Source organism: Lepidochelys kempii, chromosome 1 (genome assembly GCF_965140285.1).
Source record: "Lepidochelys kempii isolate rLepKem1 chromosome 1, rLepKem1.hap1, whole genome shotgun sequence".
NCBI classification, from domain to species: Eukaryota; Metazoa; Chordata; order Testudines; family Cheloniidae; genus Lepidochelys; species Lepidochelys kempii.
In genome coordinates this window covers 17,654,656-17,670,816 of record NC_136380.1, presented here as the reverse complement: position 1 = coordinate 17,670,816, position 16,161 = coordinate 17,654,656, and the positions used below count along the sequence as shown (strand labels likewise).

The window sequence follows — 16,161 nt, the reverse complement described above, 5'->3', positions numbered from 1 at the left end:
ATTTCCAGGCACGTCAGTTCCCATACAGCTAAATGCCAGGGAATAAGATCAGAGTGATGATACTAAATGAGAAAGTCTGTGCTAGAGGGTGTCATCCCATTTCACCGTTGTCTCAGCTCATTGGGCCTGGCACGTAGCACCGAGAGCCTTTACCTTGGAAGCGCCTGCTGTCCAGAGCAGCCTTCCTGTTACTCTGCAATCCACTGAGTCAAGCTCATCAGCTCGTCTCACATCTAGTCTTCCTTGCTAGTCCTGTGAGCTTCCTCTTCAACTGGATTTACTGGCAGATACTGATTCTCCACCACCTCGATAACCTCCCTGATCAGCGTGTGCGGTCTGTGCCCGCTCCACAAAGGCTACGAGTCTGTTACAGCTCTCAGCCAAGGCAGCTGGCTCTTCAGCTCAAGCTCTAAAGCTTTATGCAGCCCCTCGTTCAGTCCCCTGGCTGGCTGCAAGGGCTTCTGTAGTCAGCTCCACGTGCTGCAGTGTGGCTGCACACGCTTCCACATCAGAACAGCCTTTGCAAGTGTAAAGGGTAACAACACAAGGCAGTGGGGAACCCAGTGTGAGGCCGTTATACCTGTGCTGTCTTACAACACATGCCACATACTCTCCTTTAACTCTGGCAAGTGTGTGGGGGTAGAGTTTGGGTCCATGGCCCTATAAACAGCTCAAAGCTTGAGTGCACGCATATTGCATCATATACGTATTGCCAAATTGCGTGCCACTCTCAGTCTTGCAATACTGAGTCACAGCAGGATCAGACCGGCATGTGATAAGAGCCTTCACAAGGAACATCTTTGCTTTTGACGTGTATGTGCTTACGTCTGCATGTGGCCTGTATTTCATGTTAGGGATCCTAACATGTTCAATAGGGGAAAAAAGCAGTGCTTTCTGCTCTGTATATTCCACCTGGCTTGCAGATCACAGCTCTCTTGAGATGTGTGCTGTCAGATTTTTCAGTAGAGATGGGCAAGAAATGGGGAAATAATTCATCAGGTATCTCAGCTGGATGGATTTTGCAATGAGTTCAAATGTATTTTATGATTTAACCAGATCAGTAAAGTGGATAAAAAATAGGGGAGAAATGGGATAATTTATCCATAAAATGTCACCAAATGTGTTGAATAATTTATTCTATGAATATTATTTGATCCACTTTAAGCCTGAGGCATCACTCTGTAGGTATATAATGGTACATATCAACACTATGTCTGATGGGGCTTGTTAACATAAAAATCCAGACAGGATTCTTTGTAATATCAGATTTAAGGCCAGTTAAAATGCACCCATGTCAATATGGGGTATGAATGAGGTCTTAACTCATGAATCATTAGCACAAACCCCATAATGGCTCCATATATTAGCAATAAAAGACACTGGGCCAGGTTCTGATCTCACTTATGCCAATGTAAATCTGGAGCAATTCCATCAACTTCATTAGAGTTAATCCAGATTTACCTAAACCTGTATAACTGAGAGGAGAATTTGGGCCAATGCAGAGCTGTTCTCAATAAACACCCAAAGTCCCATTGAAAACAACGAGAGATTACAGGCCAAATGCTGAACTACTGTAGATCAAGGTAGATCCAATGTAGTCAATAGACTATGCCAATTCACTCCAGTTGAGAATCTGGCACTACATGTTTTCATGGCCAAGGCGCCATTATACACCTTGGGTCTGATTCAAAGCCCATTGGGGTCTGTGGAAGGATTCCCATTGGCTTCAATGTGCTTTGGATCAGGACTGTAACATGGATGCTGAGTGGGGAGAAGACCCCATTTTTAGATGCTTACATTTCACAGAAGAAGAAAAATTGAGAGCCTGAAAACATCTGTTTTTCTAGATTGCTAATAAATAGCATAGATTGCCTTGTAGGTGTTCTCCTTAAGGATTAATAGATGCAAAACACTGTAGCCTTTGTTAATATAGCAATTCACTTAGCTGGGAAATGGGTGTCATACCTCCCTCAGGCAGGCATTGCAAGGTTTAATCACTGACTCTACAGCGATTGAAGATTCCTATATGAAAGGTGCTGTATAAGTGCCAAGTATTATTAGTATTTATTTGTATTACAGTCCCCAACTGAGCTCAGGGCCCTTTTGTGCAAGGTGCTGTACAAACATATGTTGAGAGAGAGTCCCTATCCATAAAGATTAGAGGATGGAAAGGGAAACTGAGGCACTGAGCAGTGACATAATTTGCCTAAGCAGGTCTAAGGCAGAGCTAGGTTTAGAGCACAGGGCTGCTCTGCTCTACCCACTAGATCACACTGCTGCTCTGTTACTAACTTGGCAGGTATGTAGGACCAAGAGACCCCAGCAGCAGAGAATCAGGATCAGAGCCATTTCCATCTTTTAGCTTCTCAGTCCATGCAACCATCTTTATAACCATTTAAAAATTCAGAAAGGGGTGGGGGGGAGAGCAAATGAAGATTTAAGGCCCAATTCGGCTACCACTGAGGTGAAGGGGAGTTTCAATGGGAACAGGAACAGGCCCTTGAAGGTACAATATTTCCAGATGTGAAGGGCGTTGCTAATTTCAGGGAGGACATAATACACGGTAACATGACACCCAGCTAGCAGGCACCAGTAGCCGTCATATTCCCTTTCAACGGGCGCTGTGGCATTATTTAAAAAATCAATAATGTGACAGGTTATCCATCCCCTCCCCCGCTAATTGCAGGGAGGCCGTCACAGGCCTCCCAGAGTCCAGACTCTTTGCTTGGTCCCCCGGTTGTTTGCGATGGCTCCCTCATTTCTCTCCAGCTGTTGGGCACAAACCAACCTCGACCTGTTGGGGGTGATCATTTAAGGGAATGCCCCCTTCCCCTCCTGCCTCTGAAGCAGCTGGTCGTGGGGTCCATGGCAGGCCAGGCTCCTGCATTAGGCAGAGGATCCAGTCAGTCACCTGCTGCGTTAGTTGGAATCTAGCACACTGTTACTGTCGGACCGGGAATCACTCTACGGCAGGGAGCCGGGTCAAAAGCTCTGCGCGCCGGGGAGAGGGCGGGGGCCGCAACCCAGCCCCACCCGCGTCTGAGCATCCCCGCGCTGACCTTGCCTTGGAAGCTGAAGCTGCACCCCGGCCAGCCTGGTATCTTTGCAAACAGGCGGGCGGGAGGGAGGCGTGGTGTATGGGGAGCAAGAGGCGGTTTCCTGCTTCCCAGCTCCGAACAGCTGGCGGGGTTTGAAAGGGTGCGTGCGGCAGCCCAGCGGAGCCAGCCCAGGCTGCGACCGAGGATCTCTGGAGAAGACGACAAGCAGTCCCTGGCGTGCAGCGAGCGAGGCTGGGGCGGAGGCGCCGGCTGCTGCCACCCGGGGCCAGGGCAGGCTCCGGCTGAGCCGCGCCCGACTCACCCCGGCGCTCCAGGGGGCCCCGGCGGCGCTGCGCCCGGGGAGTTGCTCCGCGGAGGACCGGCTGGGCGCGTTGCGAGGCGGGGGCCGCCCGTGTGCATGCGGCCGGCGCCGCGGAGAGCCGGCGGGGCAGCCCGGGATGAGCGGCGGGGAAGTGGTGTGCGCCGGCTGGCTGCGCAAGTCGCCCCCGGAGAAGAAGTTGAGACGCTACGTGAGTAGCCCACGGTGCCCGGGAGTGGGGGGGTGCCGGGCTGGGGGTGCCCCGGGGCAGGGCGCTCAGCCGGGAGCGGACCCAGGGGGGAGGGCTCGGATCCGGGGCGTCGCTGGCTCCGGGCACCGCGGTGACCCCCTAGGAGCTCCGGGCTGGGCAGCCGCGGGGGAGGCTCCTGGCGGGGTGCGGGGAGCCCGGGCCAGCCTGGGGCTCATCCTCGGCAGCGGGATGCTCAGCCCCGAGCAGGGCGGGGCCCCGCCCGAGCCCACCGCCCCGAGCGGGACCCCGGCCCTGGGCTGTCCGGCCGCCCGAGCACGGCCCAGCCCGGGGAGCGATGCTGGACGGGACGGAGTCGGTGCTGCTTAGCTGGACTGACCCGCGCAGCCCCCCCACCGCGGGCACCCGGCTCCTGGCTTCCTGGCAGGCGGGGAGCCTACCGCAGGGGTGGAGCGGAGCGCCCCGCGCCGCGTCCCCGCACCTGCCGCCCCGGGTACGGGGCTGGCTCCTGGCTGCAAACGCCCATGCAGGCGGCAGGGACTTGATCTGCGGAGCGTGCTGCCGCCCGGGGGCTGGCGGGCGGTGGGGACCCTGGAGCCGCAGGGGCGGTGCGTGGGCGGCGGCGGCTAGACACAGACCAGGTGGAGGCCGGTCCTGGGACACATTTGCAGGGATCTGCGGGCGGCGGGGCCGGGGCCGGGGCCAGGAGGGTGACGCTGGGGCCCGCCTGTTGCGGTCTGTGACCCGTTCGTTCCGCAACCTGCAAGCGGGGCCCCGGGGCTGCAGGAAGCCACGTGGACCGAGCCAGGAGCCCCGCTGAGACAAAGCCCAAGCCCAGAGCTCCAGGCCCAGGGCAGCGGCTGCTCAGCTGCTGTCAGTCGGGGAAGCGCCATTCAAGTCAACGGAGCCCTGCTCTGGCTTCATGCCCGCCGAGGATCGCGCCCGTCTTTTCTTGGAGGGATGCAGGCAGCAGGGGTGGGGATGTGAATGAGGCTCTGAGATCAGAGTGAGCTGGAGTGTCCATTTGGGGGCTACCGCTCCCCCTTCCCCAGCTGGGGCTGTGTCTCTGGGGAGTCCAGGACAAAGGAGGATTTAGAGCATCTGGGAACCGACCTCCTTGGGGGCAGGGGGACCAATGGCCATATAAAAAGCACTACAGATGTAGATCCTTGGCTCTTCCCATATCTTCTGCAGGCCAGGGGAGCCCCTACCCCCTACACACACTGCAGAGCACAGCTCCATAGCTACAGACCCTCAGCTGGGATCCTGGGACAGAGCCAAATTCCCTGCTGGTGTTACTCCATGGAAGTCAGTGGAATTACGCCAGCGGAGAACTTGGCCCACACCAAGTGCTGCAGATTATTATGTTGTCCACCAGGATGTCCTGACTGGTTAAAGAGACTCAAAACAGGGCCCGCCCCCAGTGAAGGTGCTTGGTGTTTCTGTGCCTTGCACAAGGAAACTATCCGAGCTCAGGACCAGATTCTCAAAGGCATTTAGGCACCTTAGTGTCTTTACACCTGCCAGAATGACTATATCCTCTGCAAGTGTGTGCTTCCAAGCAATGATCCTTCCAACCCGGTGGCTTTCAAGCATTACCAGAGACTTGCCCATCTCCAGTCCTCCACTGGAAACAAGGAGGACTGAAGGATGAGGGGGTTACGTTTCCATCCTGTCTTCTAAGGGAGGCTGGGATTTATCCCTTGTTGAGGAAGCAGCCATAGGAAAGGAACACACCAGCCAAAGGAGTAAAGGTTAGTTTAGATACTTCACAGTGAATGACTGAGTCCACTTTAATTTTCTTCTAACACATGCTAGCTAACTTAGGTTAAAATAGCAGTGAAGACAAGGCAGCTTGGATTAACAGCTCCAGTTAAAGCCAGTAGGGCACCCTGGGGTTCAACTCAAGCTGCTAAACCTAGTTAAAAGCAGAGTTGCCATGTCTTCATTACTATTTTAACCCGAGTTAAGAACACACCTTTTTTGCAGTGTAGACATACCCTATCTCTTCATTACCATTCACTCCAGTGTCTGCACAAAGAGCGGCATCCTTTAAACTCTCCCTTATCTTTCTTTTTAAGAACGGCTCTGAACACCTTTGCCCTGAAGTGCAGCGATATTATATCTTGGTAGAACTGGTTCTATTTCCTAAGCTCCCCCCCTTGTCATTAGCGTTAATTATTTAACATTCGCCAAAGGCTTTGAAGACATAAAGGGCTATCGAAGTGCTATCATTAGTCGTTGAGATCAAACAGTTCCTGTAAATTGTAAAGAATCTGAACAGCAGCTATGCCGCATTCTGGACTTTTTAAAATAAATCCCATTGCTTTTTGCTCTCTGTCTGAAGATGTCTCGGGACGGCACTCGTGTAACGTGTAACGGTGTGTCATTGCATGGCTCTGAAAAGTGGGTGTGTGAAGCTGCTATCTTCTGACTCGGCAGACCCACTCCCTGGGTGAATTCAGAGTAAGATCTGCTGACTCTAGTGACAAAAATAAGTGTCCGCTGGCTTTTAGCACTTCAGAGCCAGCACAGCTTTGGGAGAGCAAAGTGGACTCTAGTCTGCCTTGGGCTGCCATCAGCAAAACTATTCCTAGCTTCTCATTGCTTTCACCTAGCATACATAAAGGGCCATGGGTGCCACTGGGGCTTACCTTGGGCTGCAGCCCCTTTAATTGCTTAAGCGTCATAGCAAAGATGTGAAAATAGGCAGACAGTATTAGTCCCATTTTACAGAAGGGGGAACTGAGGAAATGACTCAAAATTAGCCAAGCAGTGAATGGGTGCAGCTCCATAGATTTCATAGGTGCTGCATCTACTTATGCTGGGGCTGAGATTAGATCTATTTGGGTTCCTGTACCATGCCTGTCACTGCAGTATGTCAGGATCAACCACAGACCGTGTGATTTGCCCAAAGCTACTAAACAAATCCAGTGCCCCCGATTCCCAGTCCCATTCTCTAACCACTCGGCTTGTTACTTTGGTCTTAATATATTTAAACAATTGGATTTTTTTACATTAGACTTATTAAAAAGACTAAACTCTTAAAACACAATGCATTTATTTAGGCTTTTGAGCAGCTGGACAGATTTATTTTGTGTACTGAGCAATAGAGGCTGCCTTTAGGTTAATGGAGCAAAGCACCGTCCTCCTACAAAAATAAATTGCCAACGCTGAGTCACCAGTACCTTTAACTCATCAAATGTCATTAACTGTCCAATGAAAGAGCACTCACTTAGCCCTTGTGCTCTGGAATTCCAGCAAGAGCCGAGTAAATCTTTTAAATGGTGTGCACGAGGGTGTGAAATGCTGGAGGCTAACCATAAAGATTTGTGTATATAAGGGCACCTTTCATCCAGCTAGATCCCACAGCACTTTGCAAACCCCATATGTTTTAGAAAACACCTTACCCTCCCTTGGAAATACAGCCATCTCTGGGGTGAAATGCCTAAACTTTTAATAGTTCACAGCAATGCTACTCAATGTTTTCAAGGTAGGATGTGACGAAGGAAGCTGTAAACAAATATCACTCAAGGGGATACCATGTACCTGGGACTGGAAGTTAGACGTGGATTCTAGTCCTGTCTCTCGCATTGGCTTGCCCAGTGTCATGCAGAGAGTCACTTTGGCCACAGTTGCCAAAAGTTGCCACTGTTTTGCCACTCTTGGGTGCCCATCTTGAAACGTTTGGGCCTGATTTTCAGAAGTCCTGAGCACCCACAGCTCCCACTGAAATCCAGGCCTTCAGGCCCAGACCCTCAAAGGTATTTAGGAGCCTAACTCTCATTGAAATTCATGGGCATTAGGTGCTTCCATTACTTTGTGGGTCTGAGCCTCTCTGTTTCCAGACAAGTGCCCAAAAGTCAATGACTGGCTTGGAAAACATTGGCCTTAGCTTTTATTTAATACCTCAGTTTTCCAACCCGGTGAAATGGTGGTGATAATGTTTACCATACCTACCTGACAAGGCTCTGAAAGGGGTAGCCCAATCATGCATACTCAAGATCCTCACACGGAAGGCGCTGGATCAGCACTAAGTATCGTTTGTATAGGAGAGCGTCAGTGTGGTCAGGAATCTGAGGCTAACACCTGTACTCTTTGTGCAATGTGCTGTGGGCTCTGTAATGAAAACAAGCAGTCAGGACCTCAGTTTTCCATCTCCTCAGGAAGACAATAGGCCCCGCAACAGAGGTCCTCCCACTGCATTGGATTCTGTACTGAGTGAGAGGGAAGAGCGCCCCCTATTGAATTAGCTGCATCGTTCCCTCTATTACTGCCATGATTTGCGCTCTGAAGTCAAATCCCAGGAGGACCTCTCTGACCATGAGTTGCCATTAGCTGGGATTTGGCTCATTCAGGATATGACTGTATTAACACAAGAAACTGCACCGTAATGTTGGTTTATTTTTATAGTCCAACATGATTAGAAACCCCCTAGAGGTGCGTCCCTTCCATGGGTGTCTGGGTAGCCGTGTGTTGCTGAAGTGCAGTTAGGAGGCCCAGTGCTGTCTTGTGGAAAGTGGTGCCGAACAAAGATCCTGATCTTTCTAGAGTCTGTGGCCCTCTTGGTAAGGGGGCAGGTGCCAAACCCGGGGACCTATCCAAAGTTCACCTTGTACACTTTCACAACCTCCCTCCAGATTCCTTGGGGTAATGGTGATATGCATCTTCACATCCTGCCCGACAGCATGGAGCGTTGATGCTGTGCATTGTCCAGAAGCTGCTGTCTCGCTTGAGAGGCAGCTGCATTTCAGTAGCGGGGGATTTGATCCTTTGTGTGTTGTTTCTTTGTAAAGTGCTTTGAGAGCCCTTTGCACAAAAGGTGCTGTATGAATATAAAAATCAGGATCAGAAGTTACGGTTCCTGTCTCCCATCCTTTGTCTTGCCTATGTAGGCTATTAGCTTTTTTGGGAGGGACTGTACCTTACTGTGTATTTATATAGTGTTTAGCACAATGGGGACCTGATCTCAGCTGGGGTTGATATCCTAATGGTAAGAATCCTAACCATTTCAGGTCAGAGGGAGTGAAGATACAGTATGCACTCCTAAAGTTACTGTGTTGCTGTGTAATTCTGGGAGTAAACTATCTCTTATCCTCTAATCAAACCATTGCACTCCACCCTGTTTATCTTCATACTGCAGTGTTAATATCTGTGCTGGTTAGCTAAGCTGTCTATGTTTTAAACAAAAGTACGGGGCATGAGGCTCTCCTGTCACTGGTCTTGCATCAGTGTAGCTCAGTTCATTTCACTGGACTTGCACTGGTGTAAATGGGAGACGAATCAGACCTTCAGTATGTAAAATGCGTATCACAAGTCACTTCTGCACCAGGGGCACAGAATCGCACCAGATCTCCAGTAAGAAAAGGACCTGTTCTTCCCTCCTGATGCAAGCACATGAGATAAATGGGAGTGTAACAGGCTGGCAGGGTTTTCCTGAGTCACTGCAACCTGTTACCAGAGATTGATCCTGCTAGGAAAGGGTTAAGTGTTGACTCATTGAGGCAGGTGGCTCATCTGTTTTCACCGGGATATAAGAGAGGTGGGAGTGGCTCCTTGAAGAGAAGATCTAGGGTGTAGGCTGAACAGCACTGAGGTAAGAAACTGGGGAGCAGCCATGCCTGGGAAGAACACTTGAGCTGAACTTGATGTTAAAGAAGGCGGTGAGCTGTGACTCTGCAGTTTTGGACTATGTTTCAGAGTAGGGCTGGGGAAGGGACCCGCTTGCATAGAGCTATGCACTTGGGGAAAAACCTCCCCTGCCCCTAACTATGCAGCTCAACGCTAAGAAATGGGCATCTAGCAAAATATAGATCATTTCCTGGCCTGGAGTCTTAATAGCTGCTCATGAAATTAGAGAGCGTTAGAGGTTGTAGTCTGCATGGAGGGGAATACAAAGGCACCTGAGAGAGACCTTGGTGTATTCTTGCCAACATGTGACCTGACTGGTGGCCATTTAAGCACATGTATGAAGTCTTCAGGCCCCATGTAGGGCACCACAGACATTGTTGGCCAAATTCCTCGCTGGTGGAAGAGATTCCAACACCGCTGGCGTTGCCTGAGAGTCTCCTCTGTCAGCTGTGAATTTGCACTGCTATATCCAAATTGCCCCTTATGGACATATGGTTGGGATCAGAACTCTGATCCATCATGGGCTTCCAGCAGCTGCCAGCACTTGATGTTCCAGAGGAAGGAGAAACATACCTTTATAATCCTGTGCTGCAGCTGGAAAAGCCCTATCAGGTCAGCAAACACAACTCCTCCACCAGCAGAGAAGTGTTTCTTATCGTGTCTGTGCCCTACCACACCGATGATGCAATGCTGTATGAAGATGTGATTCCCAAGCCGGCCAGATAGTGTGAGGCACTACAGCTGGCTGTTCTGCTCCCTTCTTCTTCTACTTGGTGGTCATAAAAATACCGAGGCCTTTTTTATAGCCAGCCATAATATTTGACTGGGGAGGACCTAGGGTTATAAAGTCTTATTTTGTTGCACTGGAATTTACATCTATAACTCCCCATCCTTGGAGACCAGGTGTTATATTGGCTGCATTTCCTGCACGATATGTAATTGCCTCATGCTTTGGCTTTCATAACGTTGCTTTAAAGAATTTTTCTCTCTCTGTCAAGCCTGCATCATGACATCAGGACTGGCCCATGTCCCTGGCAAAGTCCACTGTGGACATAAAAGATTGATGATGGCAAAATATAAGTTGAACTTAAGAAAGACAAACAGCACTTAAGGAAAGTATAACAGGAAGCTGGATTAATTTTTCTTTGGAAGAGACCAGAAGTGATATTAAATGGCCTTTCACAAACAAATGGCACATGCAGTGTGTGATGTAATGCTGTTTACTGGACCAAAGCAGATATTAGTGACTTAGATGGAGCAAATATTACAAATTATTTATTTGTATTACCGGCATTGGGGCGTGGAGGAGCTGTCAGGATTGGGGGTCCATAGTGCAAGGTGCTCTAGAAACACACAGTGACATACAGTCCCTGCCTTGGAGAGCTTACAGTCTAATGGACAAAAGAGATAAAAGACAAAGGAAGTGTTACTACCCGTGAGATCAACTGACTTGGCCAAGATCACACAGGGTTGTCTGTGGCAGAGCAGGGAATTGAACTTGGATCTCCTGGGTGCCAGCAGTGTCTTAACACACAAGATCATCCTTCCTTTCTGAAGTCCTGCTGGTCATTTAAATTACCCTTTAATAAAAGTAACCAATACTACTTAGTCATTGCATCCAGAGAGCTCAAAGCATTTTATAAAGGTGGGTAAGCACCATTCTGCCCATTTTACAGAGAGGTGTGTGATTTTTCTCAAGGACACACACTGCAGCCGTGGTGATATTGAGTCCTAACTTAAGCCAGGTGACACTTTTTTTTGGACCAAAAAAATTTTTGAGCAAAAAATTCAGATTTGTTGACACCGAAATGTTTCGCAAATTCATGTCGGTTTCACAAAATTGTTTCAGTTGGGGGTGGGGGGTGGGAAGATAAATTGAAATGTTGCATTCTGACATTTTCAAAATGTTTCATTTTGATTTTTTTTTTTTTAGTTTGATACAAATTTTGTTTCAAAATTCTCTTTTTAAAATGGTCAGAATTGGAAATGTTTTGATGGTGTTAAAATGAAACATTTCGTTTGACCAGAAATGATTTTTTTTTTTATTTGTTGGAATTGCCAGAGAACTGTGCAAATAGCAGCTTTTTCAGCTGTGGTTCTTAGAAAGATGATGGAAAAATTAGAAAGAGTTCAGAGAAAGAAAGTTCCTTATAGTGATCAAATCAAAGAGCTCAATCCATTTAGTTTAACAAAGACAAGGTTAAAGGGTGACTTGATTACAGTTTCTAAGTACCTATATGGGGAACAAATATTTATTTGTGGGCTCTTCAGTATGAGCAGAGAAAGGTGTAACACAAGCCAGTGGCTGGAAGTTGAAGCTAAACAAATTTAGACTGGAAATAAGGCAAAAATGTTTACAAGTGCGAGTAATTAACCATTGGAACAATGGTTGTGATAGATTCTCCGTCACTGACAAATTTTAAATCAATACTGGATGTCTTTCTTAAAAGATCTGCTCTAGGACTTATTTTGGGGAAGTTCTCCGGCCTCTGTTACACAGGAGGGCAGGCTAGATGATCACAATGGTCTCTTCTGGCCTTGGAATCTAAGAATCTAACTCCTAGGTCCCTGCTTTGTGTACTAGAAAACACTTCTACAATTACCCTGACACTCCTCCTCCTAACTGCACTTGCTACGATACCCACACACTCCTCCCACATCCCTCCTGCCCCCGCCATGGCATATACCCACTTTCCCCAAGAGGTCAGCTGAGAAGGGGTTAAAACAAGCATAAGAAACATACTAATGAATATTACACAGCACTGGGCTTTGGCTTTGTAATGTTATGGGATTTTAATTGCTGTGTCGTGTGACACACCTTGAATATCACTTGCGGGAGAGGCGTCCTATAAATACAGTCTGTTATTATTTCCTCATGTGAAGCTGCAAACTAAGAGCCCATTCTGCAGCCTTTGCTGATCTCAGTAGTGTTTATAAATGAAGTCCCATCAACCTGTAATCTTTTCTTGCTTTCATGCCCACAGCTTTGTGTCCATCTGTCTGTCAGCTTTTTGCACGGTTACCACTCAGTTGTGTATGTTCGTGGTCTCATTACCATGGGGTCTGAGCAGCCTCATAAGCTTCAATGGATTTATCCTCCCAATACCCCTGTGACACAGGGCAGTGCTATTATCCCCTCTTTATAGCCGGGGGGCTGAGGTGCAGAGAGACTAAATGACCTACCAAAGATCACATAGGGAGTCTGTGGCAAAACAGGGAATAGCCCAGGTCCCCCCAAGTCTTATGCCGGTCCCCAACCACTGGACCACATCTGTGTCGTCTTCTACATATTCCCACCACCACCACCACCAGGATGCATGTTGCCACCTCCCTGGGCTCATCTGCAAGGCTCTATCTATTCATATTTCAGGCCCTCTCAAAGACCCACTCCTACATAGTACATACAGCGTATGCATGTAACTGGCTTGTATATAAACTGCCCCTTATGTTCCACTTCCCATAAGCTCTGTCTGTCTTCAGTTTATAAGCATCTCAGAGGAGGGACCATCGATGAATGTTCATGCCCTCCACATCATGGACGCTACTGTAACCTTACTGTAGCACTGAGAGGCCCTAGCAGAGATCAGGGCCCCATTGTGCTAGATGCTGTACAAATAGATAGTAAGAGACAGTCCCCGCCCCAAAGTGCTCACCTGAATAGACAAGGCAGGGGCTATGAGGGGAAATAGACACACAGACAGAGGCAGTGACCTTCATGCTCAAGGTCACATCATAGGTCCATGACGGAACTGGAAATGATGCCCAGATCTCCTGACTAGCAGTCCTGTGCTCTATAAGCTAGACCACACTTCCCCATGCCTCTTATTAACTTAATAAAAATAGATTTATGAAATAAACCCCCCATTCTTCTTCCACTGCATATCAGTGTCTAAATAAATCAATAACCGTTACAACAACTTTTTCCAGACGCCAAGCAATGCTTACAAGGTAGCCGAATTAAAACAGGCTGAGAGCATTTTTGAGGATTGGCTTTTACAGCCTCCCGTCCCAGCTGATGACTTGTTAGCACTGGGAATCAGCTTCTTTCCAAAACGCCATCATGCCCCATTATGTTAATATTGCGTTGGGGCTGGATGCATTTATGCAAAAGCTTTTTGAGTCAGAGCCCTGAAAAGGTTGATGTAAAATGTTCCAGATCCCCTTATTTGCATGAAAGGGACATGCACGGTTGCTCTCTCTCATTTATTTTATTAAATCTGAGCAGGACTTTGTCTGGAGAGCATAATAAAAAACTCTGATCATCTTGCTACAAAATGAAATTAGATCCCAACTGTCGTTATAGCTGTAAAAAGTAGGCAGTTTGCCACTGGGCAGAAGCATGGAAAGCCAGATCGAAGTGGTCATTGGTGTAATGGTCCCTTTCTTACCTTCCTCTTATTAAGTGGGTAGGTATAGCGGGAGGAATAGCTCTTTAAAACTGATGAATGATAATAATTTAAGGCCAAGAAGGACCATTAGATCATCCAGTCTGACTCCTGCATGGCACAGGCCATAGATCATAGTATTAATTTGTACAGGGGCAGCACCAAATTAAGAGAGGGCCTGCCCCAGAGATCTTACAATCTTTCTCTTGTCAAAGACTCTTTCCAAAGCAAGCAGATATGTTACCTTTCAGCTGCATTTTCAGAGGCTGAGTGGAAAAGACATGCCCTTTAAGCAGGTACTGTGTAAATGCACATCTTGCTGTCTAGGATGGACAAGGATGCCTGTTTCTCCGTGGGTAGCAATCCAGGGGGGATTTTGTTTCTGGAGCTGCCCTTTTTTATATTTTATTATCTCCCTTCTTCAGGGTATTCAGCTGGTGTGTGATTTCACTGGAGAACCTGGGAGCATCAGGGAATCTTTGTATCAGTCTGGTGGTTCTTTGCTTTTATTACACTAGTGCCTAGAAATGAATTTCTCTGTCCATAATGTGGAATTTCTCACCCAGAATTACTCCCATCTAAGGCCCAGGATGGGAAGATTTGGGCCAGTGATCAGTTTCCTACAAATAAAATTGCCATGGCTTTAAAGTCCAGTAATGCAGAGCCAATATTTAAACAATGGCTGCCTAAATTAAGGCTACAGGCCAAACCTTTCAGAAGTGTCTAGTGATTCTTTGGAAAAAGACACTCTCTGAAAATGAGGCCCCTTTAAGGTGCCTCCACTTGGCTCCCTGAAAAATCAAGTCAGCCATTATTTAGACTGTCGGATTGTTAGGGCAGGGACTGCCTACATCTCTGTGCTTTTCAGTGCCCAGACGACCGAGCCCTGTTCTTGGTTGATCTTTAGGCCCAACGGTAATAAACATGATTCATCATCATCATCATCATCATTAGTCACTTTTGAAAATTTTGTCCTAAGTTCTTATTGAGCCACCTGTTTTTTCCAAATTGCTGAAAACTTCATAGTTCCCACTCAACGGGAGATATGCCCAATTGGGAAGGTAAGATTCCCTACAGTTGTGGACTGTTCCCAGTTGTGACGTCACCATTCCTGGATAACGGGTGCCTCCCAAATTCATGCTGATCAGCCCTTTCTACCACATGACTCCATCAGCTCTCCCATGTGTCTGTGGATACATAAACCTCCCCCACTGGTTGCACACTCCATGTTTAGGAACGATATCTAGCACATCGTGGGGCATACATGCTCACTGCCAATGGAAAATAGATTAAGTGCCTTCATTCTGTCAATATCGCTTGCAGCTCTCTGGCATTTTTCAGCTGTCTAGTATGGTCCATAAATAACTCTATCCATACAGGAAGCCTATAGGAATATATCCTTTGTTTTGATTTAAGAAGAATCAATGTTTTGAGGGCTGGGTGTCTTTTTTTTTTTCCTCCATGTTCCTCGCATACTGTTCACTGCACATAATGTCAGATCTGAGATTCCAGTGCGACCACATTGAACAGACCTGTCCATTTTTTAACAGGTCAGGGATCAGAGCCATGATGTCAGGATATAGAGAAGTGAAGCTGGAAGCTGAAATTAATCACTACCTCCAGTGCAGCATTATAGTATCCATAGCTATCAGCACAGACGTTGGGTGCACTCAGACTGTGGCAGGGTTGAGGTTTGTAGAACCCTTCTGAGCAGGGGGGCGGGGAACAAACACAAACAGTGAAATACAAGGGCTGACTTTGAAAACAGGTATATGTGGCTGCATTGTAGACTTTGAAACCAACTGGCATTGCTTTGCTGAGAAAGACAACCTGCTTACAGCTCAAATGTGTGCGGTGTAGTGGTATTCAGGGCCTGATCTAAAGCCCATCGAAGTCAATGGAAGGGCTTACATTGATTCCAATGGTCTGGGGCTTATTTGTGTAGCAAAGACAGTATGCACAGCTGTACTTACAGACCATGTTGTTGGAAGAAAAGCTCCTTGCCATCAGTGTGGTATGTGGGGGTGGACCCTTGACACAGTTTTTTGGAGAAGGGCGACAAGAATGATTAGGAGCATGCAAAAACTTTCCTGGGAAGAGAGATTGAAAGGGTTGGGAAGACCCTGCAGCAGCAGTGGGATTTGAAGATGGACCTGAATGTAGAGGAAGGTTGTTTGCAACTGCAGCTGCAATCTCATTCTGTTCTTTGGTATATAAAAAGAGACTTCATGATGTGACTTCTATTGCATATGTATCTGTTTAACTTATTAAAAAAACCAAACCTGTTTCATGCACGATGACTCTAACAAAACATGATTAATCTATTGTTAGTTGTGACTATGACCTAGCATGAGCAGTGAACTTATTCCTAAAAATAAACATTTCTGTACAGTGTTTTGAGGACCTGCAACACTATTGTAAATACAAGAAGCTAGTATTGGCATGTAAACCACTGCCCTCTACTGAACAGAAACAGAACTGCTCAGGTGTGGGTCATAGCCTCTGTACTGCTAGTGAGTTTCCTTTTAGTGAAGTGATCTGGTCGTGTGCTGTTGGATCAGGAAAAGCTGGGTTTGATCC

General features: G+C 47.7%; 1 protein-coding gene across 2 annotated transcripts in view; it reads left to right on the top strand.

The window, feature by feature from the left end:
- The first annotated feature begins 3,165 nt into the window (after positions 1-3,165).
- Positions 3,166-16,161, top strand: part of GAB2 (GRB2 associated binding protein 2) — a 179,047-nt gene continuing 166,051 nt past the window's right edge. The window contains exon 1 of one of the 2 annotated variants that reach the window (XM_073335669.2): positions 3,166-3,568. In XM_073335669.2, the coding sequence (XP_073191770.2) occupies positions 3,497-3,568 (72 nt within the window). In that variant the 5' untranslated portion in view covers positions 3,166-3,496. The remainder of the gene's footprint in view (positions 3,569-16,161) is intronic. The other variant, XM_073335690.2, reaches the window with a different exon arrangement.